Genomic DNA, 15,741 nt, shown 5'->3' on the forward strand with positions numbered 1-15,741 from the left:
GCAAAGTAAATATGAATGCCACGATTTCAAATAGTTTTTAAGTTCTAATCTAACTTTGTCTCAATTCAAATATGACCTAATATTGCAGATGATGAGAAGAAAGTTTTTTTTATCAATGATGTATGGTTTCATTTTATATTTGACGACAAGTTTCTAAAACAATTTAATTAAAATAAGGTATTCGAAACTTTTTTTTTCGATAAGTATTTAGCTGCAGTCAGAATGTAAGGCTATGGCTTACACAAAATCTTGAAATTCTTCCTGAATCAAGAATTTATAATTTCAGCCTCCGTAGTAGCAACACACTGTTAAGCAAAACAAGTTTAGGCACACGAAGTGTCAGAAAATTTTTAAATAAAGGAAAGTATGTAAAACTGGGCAGATTTTTCCTCTGATAATGAATAAAATGGTCAAAAATAAAACAAAACCAATTGTTTTCATTTATTTTATGAATATATAGTCGTCATATAGATAAACTAATCCAAATTAACCTGATTACATATAATTTAATGTGTATCTTAACAATTAAAATTTATATATTTGCAGTTTATATGTAAACACGTAAGAAAACTAGTGCTCGACTAAATACTACTCTGAACCAACCTAATGAAAAACAGGGTATAACAAGTAAGAACGCTTCAGTCGGGCGTTACCGACTGCAGAATACTCACTCACACCCTATTAGCAATTTATTAGCTAAGTTTAGCTCTACTACTGTAGAAAGTTCAGTTTTTTTTTGCAAGCTCATGAAACAAGCTAACCGTAACCTAGCTGCACAATTTGATTACGCTCAAAAAATGAAAAAATTACAGGGTATTTTTTGCTGTACCACGCCCCTAAAAAAGGCGTAACAATATTATTTGGGAAATCGAGAGAGGAGGTTACTAGTAACTTAACTATCCAAATTTATACTTAAGAGATTAGGAGATATCAACTTTTGCGGTTTGCCACGCCCCTGTGGGCAAAGCTTTTTGGCTTTGGGAGGTCAGCCGGAGAGTATCTTCCGAGCTCAAGCTCACTAGCATCAATTGTGTTGAAAATATAGCAGAATTAAAAAATCACTATATCTTCAGGTTCGATTTGGCACGCCCTTAAAAGGCGTAGACATATCATTTTTTAATCAATCTTTACATAATCATTACATCACGTGCAACATTTTAACGTTCTAGCTTTAAAACTGTAGGAGATAAAGCTTTTTGTGAAAAATAAAGCATCATCAAATACTTATTCCAAAGCATGAACGTTTGGGACTTTCCCCTGGATTTCATCCTATTTAAAGGGAAAAACCCAAAGAGTCTTGCTTAGAACAGCAATTTCTAAACTCATCTTTGTTTCGTCTGGAGTACCTCAGGGTAGCCATTTGGGTCCATTACTCTTTTCCCTTTTTATACCCTGAACCCATTGAAAATGGGAAATCAGGTTATAATGGTTTTGTTGAAATGTATGTAACAGGCAAAAGGAGGCGTGGCAGACGCCACAAAGTATATGTATATATGAGTCGATTTAGCTCTGTCCGTCTGTATGTCCGTCCGTCTTTCCGTCTGTCCGTATGTTTGATATAAGATATAAGATATAAGAGCTAGAGATTTGATTTTTTTTTTTTTTTTCAAGTGACCGTATATACAGCGCGAATGTCGAGCTTATCTTTAAAAATCGATAACTATTCCCGATATTTTATTATCGATTAAAAACATTATAAATCAAGGCTAAATTAGCTGTAGTTAAATTTTAATGATTCTCAGTTTTTCAAATTTGTCAATTATTTAATAGAGTATGTAGATAATTTGCTGAAAGTTTCATTAAATTCGGCTAAGTTCTGAAAGTTTCATTAAAGTTGTACGTCTAGAAACATTCAACAAATAAATTCTCATAATATTGCCAACACTGCAGCGCAGCCTGAACCCAGTCGCCTGTGTACGTGAGTGTGTGTGTGTGTTTGTGTGTGCGAAGTATTATTGAAATATCATTTGCTCGAAGGGTTCAGGGGATCTCGTAGTTGAACAGTCTCGACTAGAGCTTTCTTACTTGCTATGCCCTGAACCCATTGAAAATGGGAAATGGTTTTGTTAAAATGTATGTCACAAGCAGAAGGAGGCGTGGCAGATCCCACAAAGTATATATATTCTTGATCAGGGCGACGAGCTGATTCGATTTAGCCCTGTCCGTCTGTCAGTCCATCCGTCCGCATGTATGAACGCGTCGATCTCAGAAGATATAAGAGCTAGAGACTTCAAAGTTTTTTCTTAGGTCCGTGTATATCACACGCATATCAAGTTTATCACTAAAAATCGATAACTACTCCCGATATTTTATTATCAATTAAAAACCTTATCGAATGTTAGTTATTGAATTATATCTACTACACGTTTAAAGCTAGAGTTTCCAAATGTTAAATGTAGATTCATGTGTATTTTATATTATTTCGGTTTTTGTTAGAATTTACCCCCCCACCCCTATATCCACCCCCTCACTCTCACCTTTGAAAGACGTATTTCAAGTACTAGAGACTTGTTCTTTGGAATATATATAACATTATGTTTACATTTTAAAAGTTTCATTAGGATCGTACGTCTAGAAATCAAATTATTCAACAGATAATTTCGTATAATATTGCCCACACTGCAGCGCAACCCAAGCGCAGTCGTTGCTTTCTGCTCAGTTAGCAGAGCGCGTTCTACTCCGTGCATGTATATGTATGTGTGCCTAAAATAAGTGCAGAGTGATTAGAAATTCTAATTTAGAATATCAGATTGGAGGGTTCAGTGTATCTCCTACTCGAGCAGTCTCGACTAGAGTCTTCTTACTTGTTATTTAATCAGTATTATAATGTAAATTATATAGGATTGTTAATGATGGCTCTGGTGCTTTCAAGCTAAATTTTTATCGACTCTTATTTTGCTCATACTAAGGACTCAGTATTAAAATTGGATGAAAATATGTTTTATAAATGTTGAATGCCTATAATTATATTATTAATCAAATCCTAACATACATACATGTTATGAAACGTCCGAAACAGTTCGTTCAAGATAAACGAAAATAATGAATTACATATGTATGTATGTTATACCATCTACACATACAAGTTCACAGGGGCTCCACATTTTATGCATACTTGCATATACATACATATGTGTACACATACATGCTTCTGTATGCTCTTTGCTTTTAAGTACATACACATGCACACGCACGTATAATATTTGGTTGTCCAAGCTATCGACTTTATGATTAGCGTGTCTGCAATAAATGGACCGTCAAAGAATTAAATTGCCGGAATTCCAACCACTCTGCTACAGATATACATACATATATACATATGTACATATGTATAACAAAACAGTTTTCCACATGCCTGACATTTGCGAAATAAGGCTGTACAGGTACTGTGCAAATTATTTTAATTCACTGTAACTTAACTGTAACTTTATATATATTATATATTTATTAATTGAATTAACATGAAAGAAAGGCCTAATCGAATTCCTCGACTATTAGGATCTTCGCAATCAAATAATATTTTTTTAAAAGAAAGAGATATTAACAAATATATGTATGTAAAGTTTTGAGGCAATAGCCTTAAAGATTTAGTAGATGTATTTTTATACTCATTCACGAATATCCGTCTTGCTGTGTGTCCGACTGTCCGTCTGTCCGTATGAACGCAGTTTATTTCGGCGCTATTGAAGCTAGAGACTTGAAATTCGGAACACATACTCATGTATATCTCTGATCTATTGACTAGGGGCGTGGAAAATCGGAACATGCATTTTCCGATATACTAGAAGTCATATTACTTGATGAGCTAGAAAGCGGAAATTTAGAATGTAAATCCGCACCGACCGCATAAGATCACGTGCTATTCCGGATGTATCTACGCCCCTTGGGGGCGTATCAAATCGGACGGCACCCATACTCATTTGACTTTCGTGAATGAGTATAATTATATGTTTACGCTCACCACGGGCGTGGCAAAGCGGACCTGAAGATAAAGTGATTTTTCAAATTCTGCTATATTTTAAACACTATTGATGCTAGAGAACCAAATTTTGTATATATACTTGGGCTGACCACCCAATACCAAATAGCTTCGACGGATAGACGCGAGAAATAAAAATTTCACCTGCTCTTTACATTTTACCCAATATAAATTTATGAAAAATTCAAATTCAAATTGAAATTGTTATTTCAATATTAAATTAATGGAAAACATAACTTTTTTATTTAAATAAAAAAAAAAATAGGAAAATAACAAAAACAAAAAAAAAAAGTCATAAATTCAATGCCACAGCTTATTTGACCCACACTGTTTTAAGAACAATTACATTCGCGTAAAATGCAAATTAACGGTACTTTTTATACACTGAATCCATTGAAAAGAGGAAATTAAGGTATAATGGTTTTGGGAAAAAGTATGTAACGGGCAAAAGGAGGCGTGGCAGATCCCACAAAGTATTTATATTCTTGATCAGGGCGACGAGCTGAGTCGATTTGGCCCTGTCCTTCTGTCTGTCTGTCCGTCCGTCCGTTTGTCGGTATACATGAGCGCGTCGATCTCAGAAGATATAAAAGCTAGAGACGAACTAAAAAATGATAGCTCATCCCGTTATTTTTTTATCGATAATGAACTTTATCGAAAATCAGTTATAGAATTATATCTCCCACATCTTTAAAGCTTGAGTCTCGTTTTTTTATTTATATATTAAGATGCAATATATGCAATTTCGATTTTTGTTAAAATTTAACCCATCCAACTCTATATCCACCCTCTCACCATCATATATGTAAAAGTCGTATTTGAAATACTAAAGACTTGTGCTTTGGAATGAATATACATCCACACTTAAACACAAAATCAAAGCCACGATCGCCCTAGCAACTACTCATAAACAAATCGCATCGAACCCTTTCTCGTGGGAACTGCATATTCAGCATATTTGGCAGCGATCAGGCCACTCACTTCAGCAAAATCACGCTACCATCGATATACATTTCTAGCTATATAAGACAAACAAATTTACAATCAGCAGTTCAGTTTCAATTCAGCTCTAAGACCACTCTTACATCGCGTAAGAATAATTGTACTCCGTTACAAGTTTTATTTAAGAAATACATTTTTTTTTTTATTAAAACTATAGCGTCGGTCTTATTATTGGCGCAGCCGGTAGGATTGGTTTGGTGAATAATCAAGATCATCATTACTAATCCGCTAAAGTACTACGTGACCTCTCGCTGGACTATTTAGAAGTTCTGCGTAGTGGAAATCAACCACTACATAACATTTGTGTCCGGGACTTACATATCTCTCGATCCCAAAAAAGTCATAAGTGTTATACCAAAAAAAAAATTAACAACCCGTTCAACTATAAATGATTAATCCAACTAAGCGAAATAATCGAGTGAACGAACATTTCAATCACAATTAAATGCCAACTCTGTGCAAGTTAAAAGTGAATTAAACCAAAAACTGTTCAAACGATTGATCCAATTAAGAGAAATAATCAAAAGAACAGAAACCCACTCACAATTTCGTGCCAACTGTGTGCAACCTAATAGTGAGCTAACTATTTAAAAAACTCTCAAGCAAACAAGTGCTTAAGAACCTACTAAACGGCTCCACCATGACTCTGGAATTGTCGGAGACCCACCTCAACCATGCCCAAACCCTCCTAAGGCAGGTGCCTACATTCAAGGGTGACACCAATGGATGAAGTGCTTTCATCAGACGCATCGACTACTTAACGTCCGCCAGCATAGCTTAATGTATGGAACCATCGTGATGCTACTAACTGGAGCAGCACAACGAGTGTCCCAACTCACACAAGCCGCAGGTTGGACTAGTCTTCGATCCGCCTTGATTAGTGAATTCAAAACTCACACATCTTGCGAGGAACTTCTACGACGTTTGTACAACACCAATTTCAACGGAAGCCTTCGTAAGTTTATTGAAGAATTAGAACATAAGACATTCATAATTGTGAACAAATTGACATTAGAAGGCGATCCCGCCAATGCTACACTTTATATAAATGCAATGAATAATACTGTAAAAGAAGTTGTTCAGGCATGAACATATGAATATATACGATGATCGTATACATGCCTCCGACGCACTCAGCGACTAGCAGGTAGCGCGCTGTGAAGAGATAAGGGCCACATGTACGGACTGCATAAATAGACAAATGAAGATCAACCCTTGCAACCCCAGAGTCAGATTACGAAGGAGACGAGCGCTGAGCCTTACAAACTCAGCGATAGGATAAGAATAGCTAATAGACCAACGCGGAGTCTTACACACTCAGCGATAAGATAAGAATATGTAATAGCCCAATGCTGAGCCTTACACACTCAGCAATAGATACATTAGATTTAAGGGTTGAAATTATACATGAGTCTGGGTATATAAACCCAGGCTCAGAATAATAAAGATCAATACGAAACTAAACACCATCATAGTCAAGTGTATTCGCTCATGGTCCTTCGAGCCGGATGAAGTATTTTTAATACTTCAATGCAGTCCACAAGGAAAAGTGTTTATGTTTAGTACAAAGTGAAGTGCTAAATAATAGTAGATTTGTGCATTGGCTTACCAACCCAAGCTGTGAGTCGAGGCACAGCAAGATCAACCTAGTGATCAAAACAAAAAAACCTCCAACGGGAAAAGCCAATGGATCTACAATAAACACACAACTGTGTCGTCAACCATCAATATTTAACAAGAAATATTTTATGGCATAATGGCAGAATTCAGGACCAAAGTTGCCGATCACGCCATAGACACAGGCCAACTTCATAGCTGGGCAACGATACCGGAAACATCAACGCAAGAGATGTTTTTATTCGGTTGGTCGAGCCCAATGGTGAAGTTGCTTAACCTTTTGGACATAAGAGTTCAAAGAGTATGGCTGCACATTGAAGAAGTGCAGGCCAACATTGAGCTCAGCAACCAGGAGGATGCTCTAGACAGCAAAGAAACGCTAGAGTTCCTCTGGAATAAAGTCCAGTCAACGCTTACCGATTTGGAGGATAAATATGATAAGCATGTCCATGAAATCGATGGCATAGACGCACTGGAAGTCAAAGTGTACACAGTGTCTAAAAAGCTGGAAAGAAAAATAAGTGCACTGCAAAACATAAAAGAAGACACTCCAAAGCGACAGAGACCAACACTTCCTTACTTTAATGGAAGTCCTAAGGCGTGGCCGATGTTCTTCGAGCAGTTCACCAAAATAATCCACAACAGAAAGGATATCAGCGACAAAACGAAACTGCTATACTTGCAAATGTATGTCAAAGGAGAAGATGTACAAATGATAAGCAATTTCGCAATGGGAGTAGGTAACTACAAGTTAGCGTGGGACTGTTTATGCAGACGCTACAAACGTTATTTGCCAGTGGACAAGGAACTGCTGAAGAATGATGATGAAGGCAGTATCCGAAATTACGTGAGCACCTCCGATAACAGTGACGAGGTCACCGCTGATGAGATGCTAGCATCTCAGGCAGCTTTGGATGCAATTGTGTTCAAAAAGTGGGATTTCAACCCGCCGGCAAGCCCCCACATGGGAAGATATATAACTGAATCTACAGAACAAGAAAATAAACTTCAAGTAGTAACAACAAAAACAAAGCAGGGTGAAGACAAGAGATCAATAAAGAAGATCTGGGCTCCACCAACTCCGACATTGGATTCGGAGGGCATAGAAGATGAGGACAAGAATGGAATTTCTGCCACAACTTCGACATCGACGTTGAGTATCGCTGAAGATACAACAACAGATATCCAATTGGAAGTTCGACCAATGGATGATATTTCTACAGTTGGCAGCACGACGGAAGAGCAAACTTCTGCGGAGACTGCAACAGCGGCTGGATGTGCAGCTGAAGAGAACAGCGACAATACCGACTCAAACTCTCCAGTGATGACCACAGCAGCGCTACCAACTATGGAGACTAAAACTGCAAGTACAATTGCATCGGAAAGGGATTCAATTGGAAGTAGCAGCAACATTTTAAAGGAAACAACCATAATTACTACAAGCGAATCAATATCTATTCTAAAGCATCAGGATCAAACGAAGGATATCTACCATTTGGAGGCTTTGGCTTCGGCAACAATGAAACGATTGACAACTTCCTCAACAGATGCACTCAGCTATACTAATGTAACAAATGATGACACCCAAAAGCCGCGGATGTTTTTCAAAGAGGCTCGACTTCACTTGGCATGGGAGCCGCCACCTAAGCAAAAGTCCAAGGTACTGGTGGCACACTCGGTTTATCTGGATGTCACACTCTCTGGGCCCCGCAGAATGTTCAGGCACGAACATAAGGATTGGATTGGCAACAATTCACACACTTGGCCCCCCGCAGAATGTTCAGGCATGAACATATGAATATATACGATGATCGTATACATGCCTCCGACGCATTCAGCGACTAGCAGGTAGCGCGCTGTGAAGAGATAAGGGCCACATGTACGGACTGCATAAATAGACAAATGAAGATCAACCCTTGCAACCCCAGAGTCAGATTACGAAGGAGACGAGCGCTGAGCCTTACAAACTCAGCGATAGGATAAGAATAGCTAATAGACCAACGCGGAGTCTTACACACTCAGCGATAAGATAAGAATATGTAATAGCCCAATGCTGAGCCTTACACACTCAGCAATAGATACATTAGATTTAAGGGTTGAAATTATACATGAGTCTGGGTATATAAACCCAGGCTCAGAATAATAAAGATCAATACGAAACTAAACACCATCATAGTAAAGTGTATTCGTTCAGAAGTTATTACTAGAAAGTTGCCAGATAGGCTATATATGACTTTAGCGAAGTTTGATATTTCAAAAGTGTCTAATTTAAAACAAGTAGCCCAAAGAGAAGGCTTATTCTATTCTTCGAAGTCAACTGATTCCCAAAATTATTCTTAACAAAACCAAACTCAAACAAATTATAAACCCACCCAAAACCAAACGAATTACAAGCAAAATAACTATCAATGCACTTCAGCAGGACAGAATAATCCTACTAACCAACAACTTTATACTGAGTTCCGTAACAAATTAAATTACGAAACGCAACAAAATCCTCTAAACTATCAAAAGACCACTCAAACTCAAAGTCCTTTCCCTAATCAACCAACTAAACGTACTAGAGAAAGCAACAGCGGACAGACTAAAATGGATTGGTCGGAAAATTTTCATCAATCTGCCTCGGATTAAACCAAACCGATAACACCAATCGAACAAACCCCTACATCAGACTCATCTTAAATAACACACCCCTTAAATGCATAGTAAACACAGGTTCTTCCATAAACCTTATTAATAAAAACTTTTTCAATTTCCCAGAAACTAAAGAACATCTAAAAGTCCAAACCATTAAAGGTATAATAGAACTCAATAGAAGCATTTCATTCGGAAGTAGAAAACTCTGCCCCACTATACAAAAATTCTATTGTCACAATTTCTCAGACAGTTACGATATACTATTAGGTAGAAATTACCTTTCGGCATCCAAAGCCATCATTAATTATGCAGAAGATAACATAACCATAGGAAACTACACTTTCAAATTCAAATATGATCAAGAAATTTCCAATGAAATCCCTTACCCTCCAACAGAATTCGAGTACGACTTATATTCGTACGAAATAAATAATAATATTAAAGAAAAAAAAGAATACAGACTGGATCATCTAAGTCCAGAAGAAACAAATAAATTTAAGAAAATACTTCACGACTATAGTGACATCCAGAACAGAAAAGGTGAAAATTTGACCTTTACTAGTACAATCAAACATAAAATAATAACTAAACAAGAGGACCCCATCTATAAATACCCTTATAGACACCCTAAATTCTTGACCAAGAAGTCAACAAGCAAATTAACGAAATGTTAAAACAGGAACCATTAGAAAATCTAATTCAATCTATTGTTCACCCATATGGATCGTACCTAAAAAAGAGGACGCTTCCAAAGAAAAAAAATATCGTTTAGTCATTGACTAGATGATAAATACCCATTACCCATCATGGATGAAATCCTAGATAAGCTTGGCAAATGCCAATATTTTACCACTATCGATCTAGCTAAGGGCTTCTATCAAATTCAAATGGACCCTCAATCAATCGCAAAAACTGCATTCTCAACAAAACGAGGGCATTATGAATTCACTCGCATTCCTTTCGGGTTAAAAAAAGCCCCTGCAACCTTCCAAAGATGTATGAATAACTTTTTAGAAGACTTAATTTTCAAAGACTGTCTAGTTTACCTCGACGACATAATCATATTCTCAACTTCACTAGATGAACACTTAACTTCCATAAAAAAGGTATTATTCAGCAATAGAAAAAGAACTATTAGCCATCGTATGGGCTACCAAATATTCCAGACCACCAAAATCTAATACAAAATATTATTAATGAATGCGAAATTTGCAATCTATCTAAAACTGAAAACAGAAACACAAAACTGACATTGGAAATCACTCCAGAAGTATACAATCCCAGACAACAACAAACATTGACATATATTCAAAATACGGAAATTTAGTAGAAGTAAACAGTCGTGATTGGCTCGAAACTAAAAGAGCAATCATAAAAATTTTCAATGACATGGAAAAGCCCGTCGAAATCAAAGCAGACAAAGACTCAGCATTTATATGCGCAGCTATCCAAGCTTGGTTACAATCCGAAAAAGTAAAAATCAATATCACTACTAGCAAAAACGGTATTTCAGACATAGAAAGATTTCACCGAACAATTAACTAAAAACTTAGAATTATTAATACAGAATCCGACATAGAAAACAAACAGACGAAATTCGAAACCATTCTATACATTTATAACCATAAGACAAAACACTTGACAACGAACAAAACCCCAGCAGACATATTTATATACGCAGGTACACCTTAATATGACACACAAGCAAACAAGATAAATCAAATCAAAAAGCTCAACAAAAACCGAATCGACTTCGAAATACACAGACTACAAACACGCCCCTCTAGTTAAAACTAAAACAACGACACCATTCAAGAAAACAGGACAAACTGACGAAAAACATTACATAGAAACAATAGAGGACAACAAACCACACATTACAAATCGAAATTCAAAAGAAAAAAGAAGACTAACGAAAGTAAATACGACACCTAATTATTTCACAGAATACAAAGGAGATATTGAATTAGGCATGCAATTAACAAGACTAGGCATTTTCAACCCCAAACTTTTACAGCATCATATAAATTCTGAAAAAATTCTAAACATAAAGACTTCTACTTGGTTTAAATCAGACACAAACGAAATATTCATAATTTTGCATGTACCGCAAAACAACTTTTTATAAGATTTTACCTTACCCAGATAATCAAAATAATACATTATTAGAAAATACTTTTGAGACTTACTACATCTTAAATAATAAAGCATATACATATAAGAACCACAAAGAAACAAGAAGCAAACGAATGTATATGTAGTATAATAACTCAAAGATCAGCAGAATGCAAATATACCAAAACATTTAAAACATACCAAATCAATTATATAGAACGAAACATTATTGTAACTTGGAACTACCCAAAAACAAAAATCATTCAAAACTGTAATAAAAATAATATTAATATTCAGAGTAATAACATAATTAAAATATATGACTGTAGCCTTCAAATAAATAACATCTCAATTGTAAACACACTATCAGACTACACACAAACTATCTATGTAACAAATAATATCACAAAAACAGAACTAATATCATTACTACAAACAAAGCAAATATTTTTAAAAAATACTAAATATAATAAGACATTCAATATTATAACCACCAGAACTTTTATAATTACTATATAAGTCTAATACTATTTGTAATCATTAAATTTAAGACAATATCTAAGAAAACTTTCATAAGACATGAAACAGCCATAACATCAAGTAATTCAACACCAGAAGAGCAACCACTCCCCGAAACTCATTCACCATTAGAAACCATACCACAATTGTATCCTACATTTTCCGCCTGAGGACAGGCTAATCTCTTTAGGATGTGGAAGTAATATATCCATGAGCACTCACCCACACTTAAACACAACACCAAAGCCACGATCGCCCTAGCAACTACTCATAAATAAATCGGCCAAGCGTCCACTTAGAAACAAATCGTCCCAGTGTCCGCTTAGAAACAATCATTTGATCATCCACTCATATAAACAAGTCGCACTCCAACGCATCGAACCCTTTCTCGTGGTAACTGCATATTCAGCATATTTGGCAGCGATCAGGCCACTCACTTCAGCAAAATCACGCCACCATCGATATACATTTCTAGCTATATAAGACAAACAAATTTTCAATCAGCAGTTCAGTTTCAATTCAGCTCTAAGACCACTCTTACATCGCGTAAGAATAATTGTACTCCGTTATAAGTTTTATTTAAGAAATACATTTTTTTTTTTTATTTAAAATCAATTTTTATTTTCAATTTTAATAAGAAAAGTTAATGCATAACTCTTTTTTTTAATTTGTGTTACACAAATTGAAAATAAAAGTTATGATTTGATTTTTATATAAAAATTGATCTGTATTAATTATTTTTTATCATATAAATTATTTATAGTAATTAAAAATAATTTTTTTACAAAAAATTGTCTGTAAAAAAAAACGTATTTGTTTTTTCCCCTCACTTTTAGGCGTATTTTTTTTTTAATTCAGAACTCTGATTTGCGGTCCCTAATAAAAACATAACGGGATGATTTGTCGATTTTTGAAGGTAAACTCGACATCCGCACTGCCTATGCGATCATTTAAAACAAGTAAGAAAACTCTTGTCGAGAATGCTCGACTACGAGATCCCCTGAACCCTTCGAGCAACTGATATTTCAATAATTATTCGCACATGCACTCACATATATTCAGTGTATGCGTTATGGTAAATTAATTGTTAAATAACATATCTTGTGGGTGGACACTCGTCATGAAACTTTCAGATTATGCTTATGGCGTGGAAAGGCATGCTATTGCCGAAGCACAGTATTTGTAGTACGCCTCTTACAAATATGAGGGTTAGTAGATGAATTTAGGGATGCGGTGTAAACTTTAATAAGAATCGATATTATATGAGTCTACATTTATAACATACAAAATAATGGGACAGATATGCACGGACCTAGAAAAAACAAGTAAGAACATTGCAGTCCGGCGTTACCGACTGCAGAATACTCATTCACACCTCATAAGCAATTTAGTAGCTAGTTTAGTCGATTTGCCACGCCCCTACTGGGCGTAGACACTTCGTTTTTGTTCAGCTCATGGAACAAGCTAACCGTAATATAGCAGCAAAATTGATTGCTCCAAAATGAAAAAATTACATGCCAAATTACATGAAAAAATTTATATGCCATGTTCTAAAGAGGCGTAACAATATTATTTGGGGAATCGATAGAGGAAGTTACTAGTAACTTAAATATCCAAATTTGGACCTTCTAGCTCTTATATTTTAGGAGATATAAACTTTTGCGGTTCGCCACGCTTTGTGCGGAGATAAATCTATCATAGCCCGTTGGACTTGGGAGGTCAAACTGCGTATATATACCAAAGGTCTCTAAGGTCTCTAGCATCAATAGTGCCTATAATATAGCAGAATTTGAAAAATCACTATGTCTTCAGGTCCGATCAGCCTCGCCCCTAGAAGGCGTGGATATATAATTTTTCCATCCATCTTTAAGGAATCGAAACATTAGCTCATGTGCCGAATTTCAGCATTGCAGATTGACTACTTTGGGAGATACAGCTGGTGATCTTGGGTGGTCGACGCGGATCTACATACCAAATTTCAGCTTTCTAGTTCTTCAAATAACATGACTTCTGGCATATCGGAAAATACATTTTCCGATTTGCCACGCCCCTAATGGGCGGATCCGGAAAAAATTTAACACCTTATTAATCGGAGATATACACGAATATATGTTCCAAATTTTAAGTCTCTAGCTTCAATAGCGCCGAAATAGATTGCGTTCATACGGACAGACTGACAGGCAGACAGACGGACAGACAGCAAGACGGACATTGCACAAAACCAATATACTCATTTTACTTTCGTGAATGAGTATACAAATTTCAAGTCCCTAGCTCTTCTATCTTTTGAGATTGACGCGTTCAAACATAAGGACTGACAGACGATAGGGCTAAATCAGTTTGGCTGATACTTTAAATCTGACCCATACTGCAATCTATGGACTTGACGGAAAACCTGACAAAGCAGTTATAAGTAACACTTTTTTGGATGTGATACATAGCTCTCTGACGACCCGCTTTTTGCGACAACAATAATTCACCTAAAATTAATAGAATAATAATTTTGGTAATGTATTTTGGATGAATCGTACTCCTCAGTGGACTAGATTTTGTAGACCAGTCAAACTTAAATGTGTTAAAGAAACAAAATTCCATATTCGTGCTGAGAAAAAATTTTGGATAATCAAATAAGAGATTTGTCTTTATACAGTGAGTAACATTAATAGTCTGTGTTTTTGTTTTTCAACCTGCCATTTATGTACATTTAAACAAAGCCATTATACATGTAATATAAAATATTTATAATATAATGCATTTCTTAGAGCTTCATATTACTTATATTAAAGAGCCCTTTAAAATTTGTCAATAGAAAACTCAAAATAATGAGAAGGGTTAGCCAGTGATGGTTATTTTGCTAGTGCATCTAAGTTATGTGTCCGCTCGTATGCTGCTTCACGATGAAACAAAATGCCGAGTAATGTAAAACAACAGTAATATAAAATATGTAGTCCCTTATACGAATTCCTTCGGTGGCATTTTCTGCTTCAAATATTTGTCGTGCACACACATTGCAGAAGAGTCACATTTACGGAGCTATGCTCCAGGTAATGCTAACCGTGGCTACCTATGTTTGTCGTCATATTGAAAATATTCTCGAAAAGCTTGTAAACTTTGTGCACCCTCATAGCTTTCCAAGGGGTTGAGGGCTGAAGGTTGAGGCTTCGCCGCTGGTCACGCTGACAGAGCTTATTATGGCTGTGTGGGTTTTTTTCAATGTTTTCAAAATTCACTTCACGCAAGAATTCCTTTTGTTCTTATAACATATTTTTGTAAAATATTATAAGTATATTCTCGTACGGCCAATGCTAACACGTTTACTAGTACATAGATACAAATTTCTGGTGTCCTGCTCATAGAACGTTGTTACTTGATAAGATAGGCATGCCTTCTCACTTTGAATGGTTTCTTCTTTCACTCTTACTCAAATTTCCTCAATGACAATGACAGTAAATAGTATAATAGACATGATAAATCGTTTAATATTAGACTGTGCTCTTAGCGTGCTTCAATCGAAAGTGCTTGCATTTCATTCCTTTTCTTCTTTTCCCAGCAAACACATTAAACTGAAACTAAATACTACGGAAACAATTTTATTGGACAACACACATACAAAAACAAAGATACTCATATAATCACACAGTAAACTATTGAGCGGCATTGCAGCTGTATCACATTGTAAATAGGTATTATGTATAATCCACAAAGAATTAATCCGTTCTGTATAATCCACGAAGAATTTTAAGAAAGTAAGATAACAAGTAGTTCTTGTCGAGACTGCTCGACTAGAAGACACCATGAACCCTCCAAGCATATGCATATACTAATCATTCTGCACTTCTTTAATTTGGGGCGAAGGGGCGTGGTATAAAAAA

The 15,741-nt window shown here is 35.8% G+C and overlaps 1 protein-coding gene across 1 annotated transcript in view; it reads left to right on the plus strand.

The window, feature by feature from the left end:
* The first annotated feature begins 6,071 nt into the window (after positions 1-6,071).
* The window catches only part of LOC149091970 (uncharacterized), a 98,903-nt gene continuing 89,233 nt past the window's right edge, over positions 6,072-15,741 (plus strand). Inside the window, exon 1 of the mRNA XM_089257671.1 lies at positions 6,072-8,778. Within this exon, the coding sequence (XP_089113797.1) occupies positions 6,738-8,396 (1,659 nt within the window). The 5' untranslated portion in view covers positions 6,072-6,737 and the 3' untranslated portion in view covers positions 8,397-8,778. The remainder of the gene's footprint in view (positions 8,779-15,741) is intronic.

This window comes from Drosophila navojoa, chromosome 3 (assembly GCF_054131105.1).
Source record: "Drosophila navojoa isolate 15081-1374.11 chromosome 3, UAZ_NAV_1.0, whole genome shotgun sequence".
In the NCBI taxonomy this organism is placed as follows: domain Eukaryota; kingdom Metazoa; phylum Arthropoda; class Insecta; order Diptera; family Drosophilidae; genus Drosophila; species Drosophila navojoa.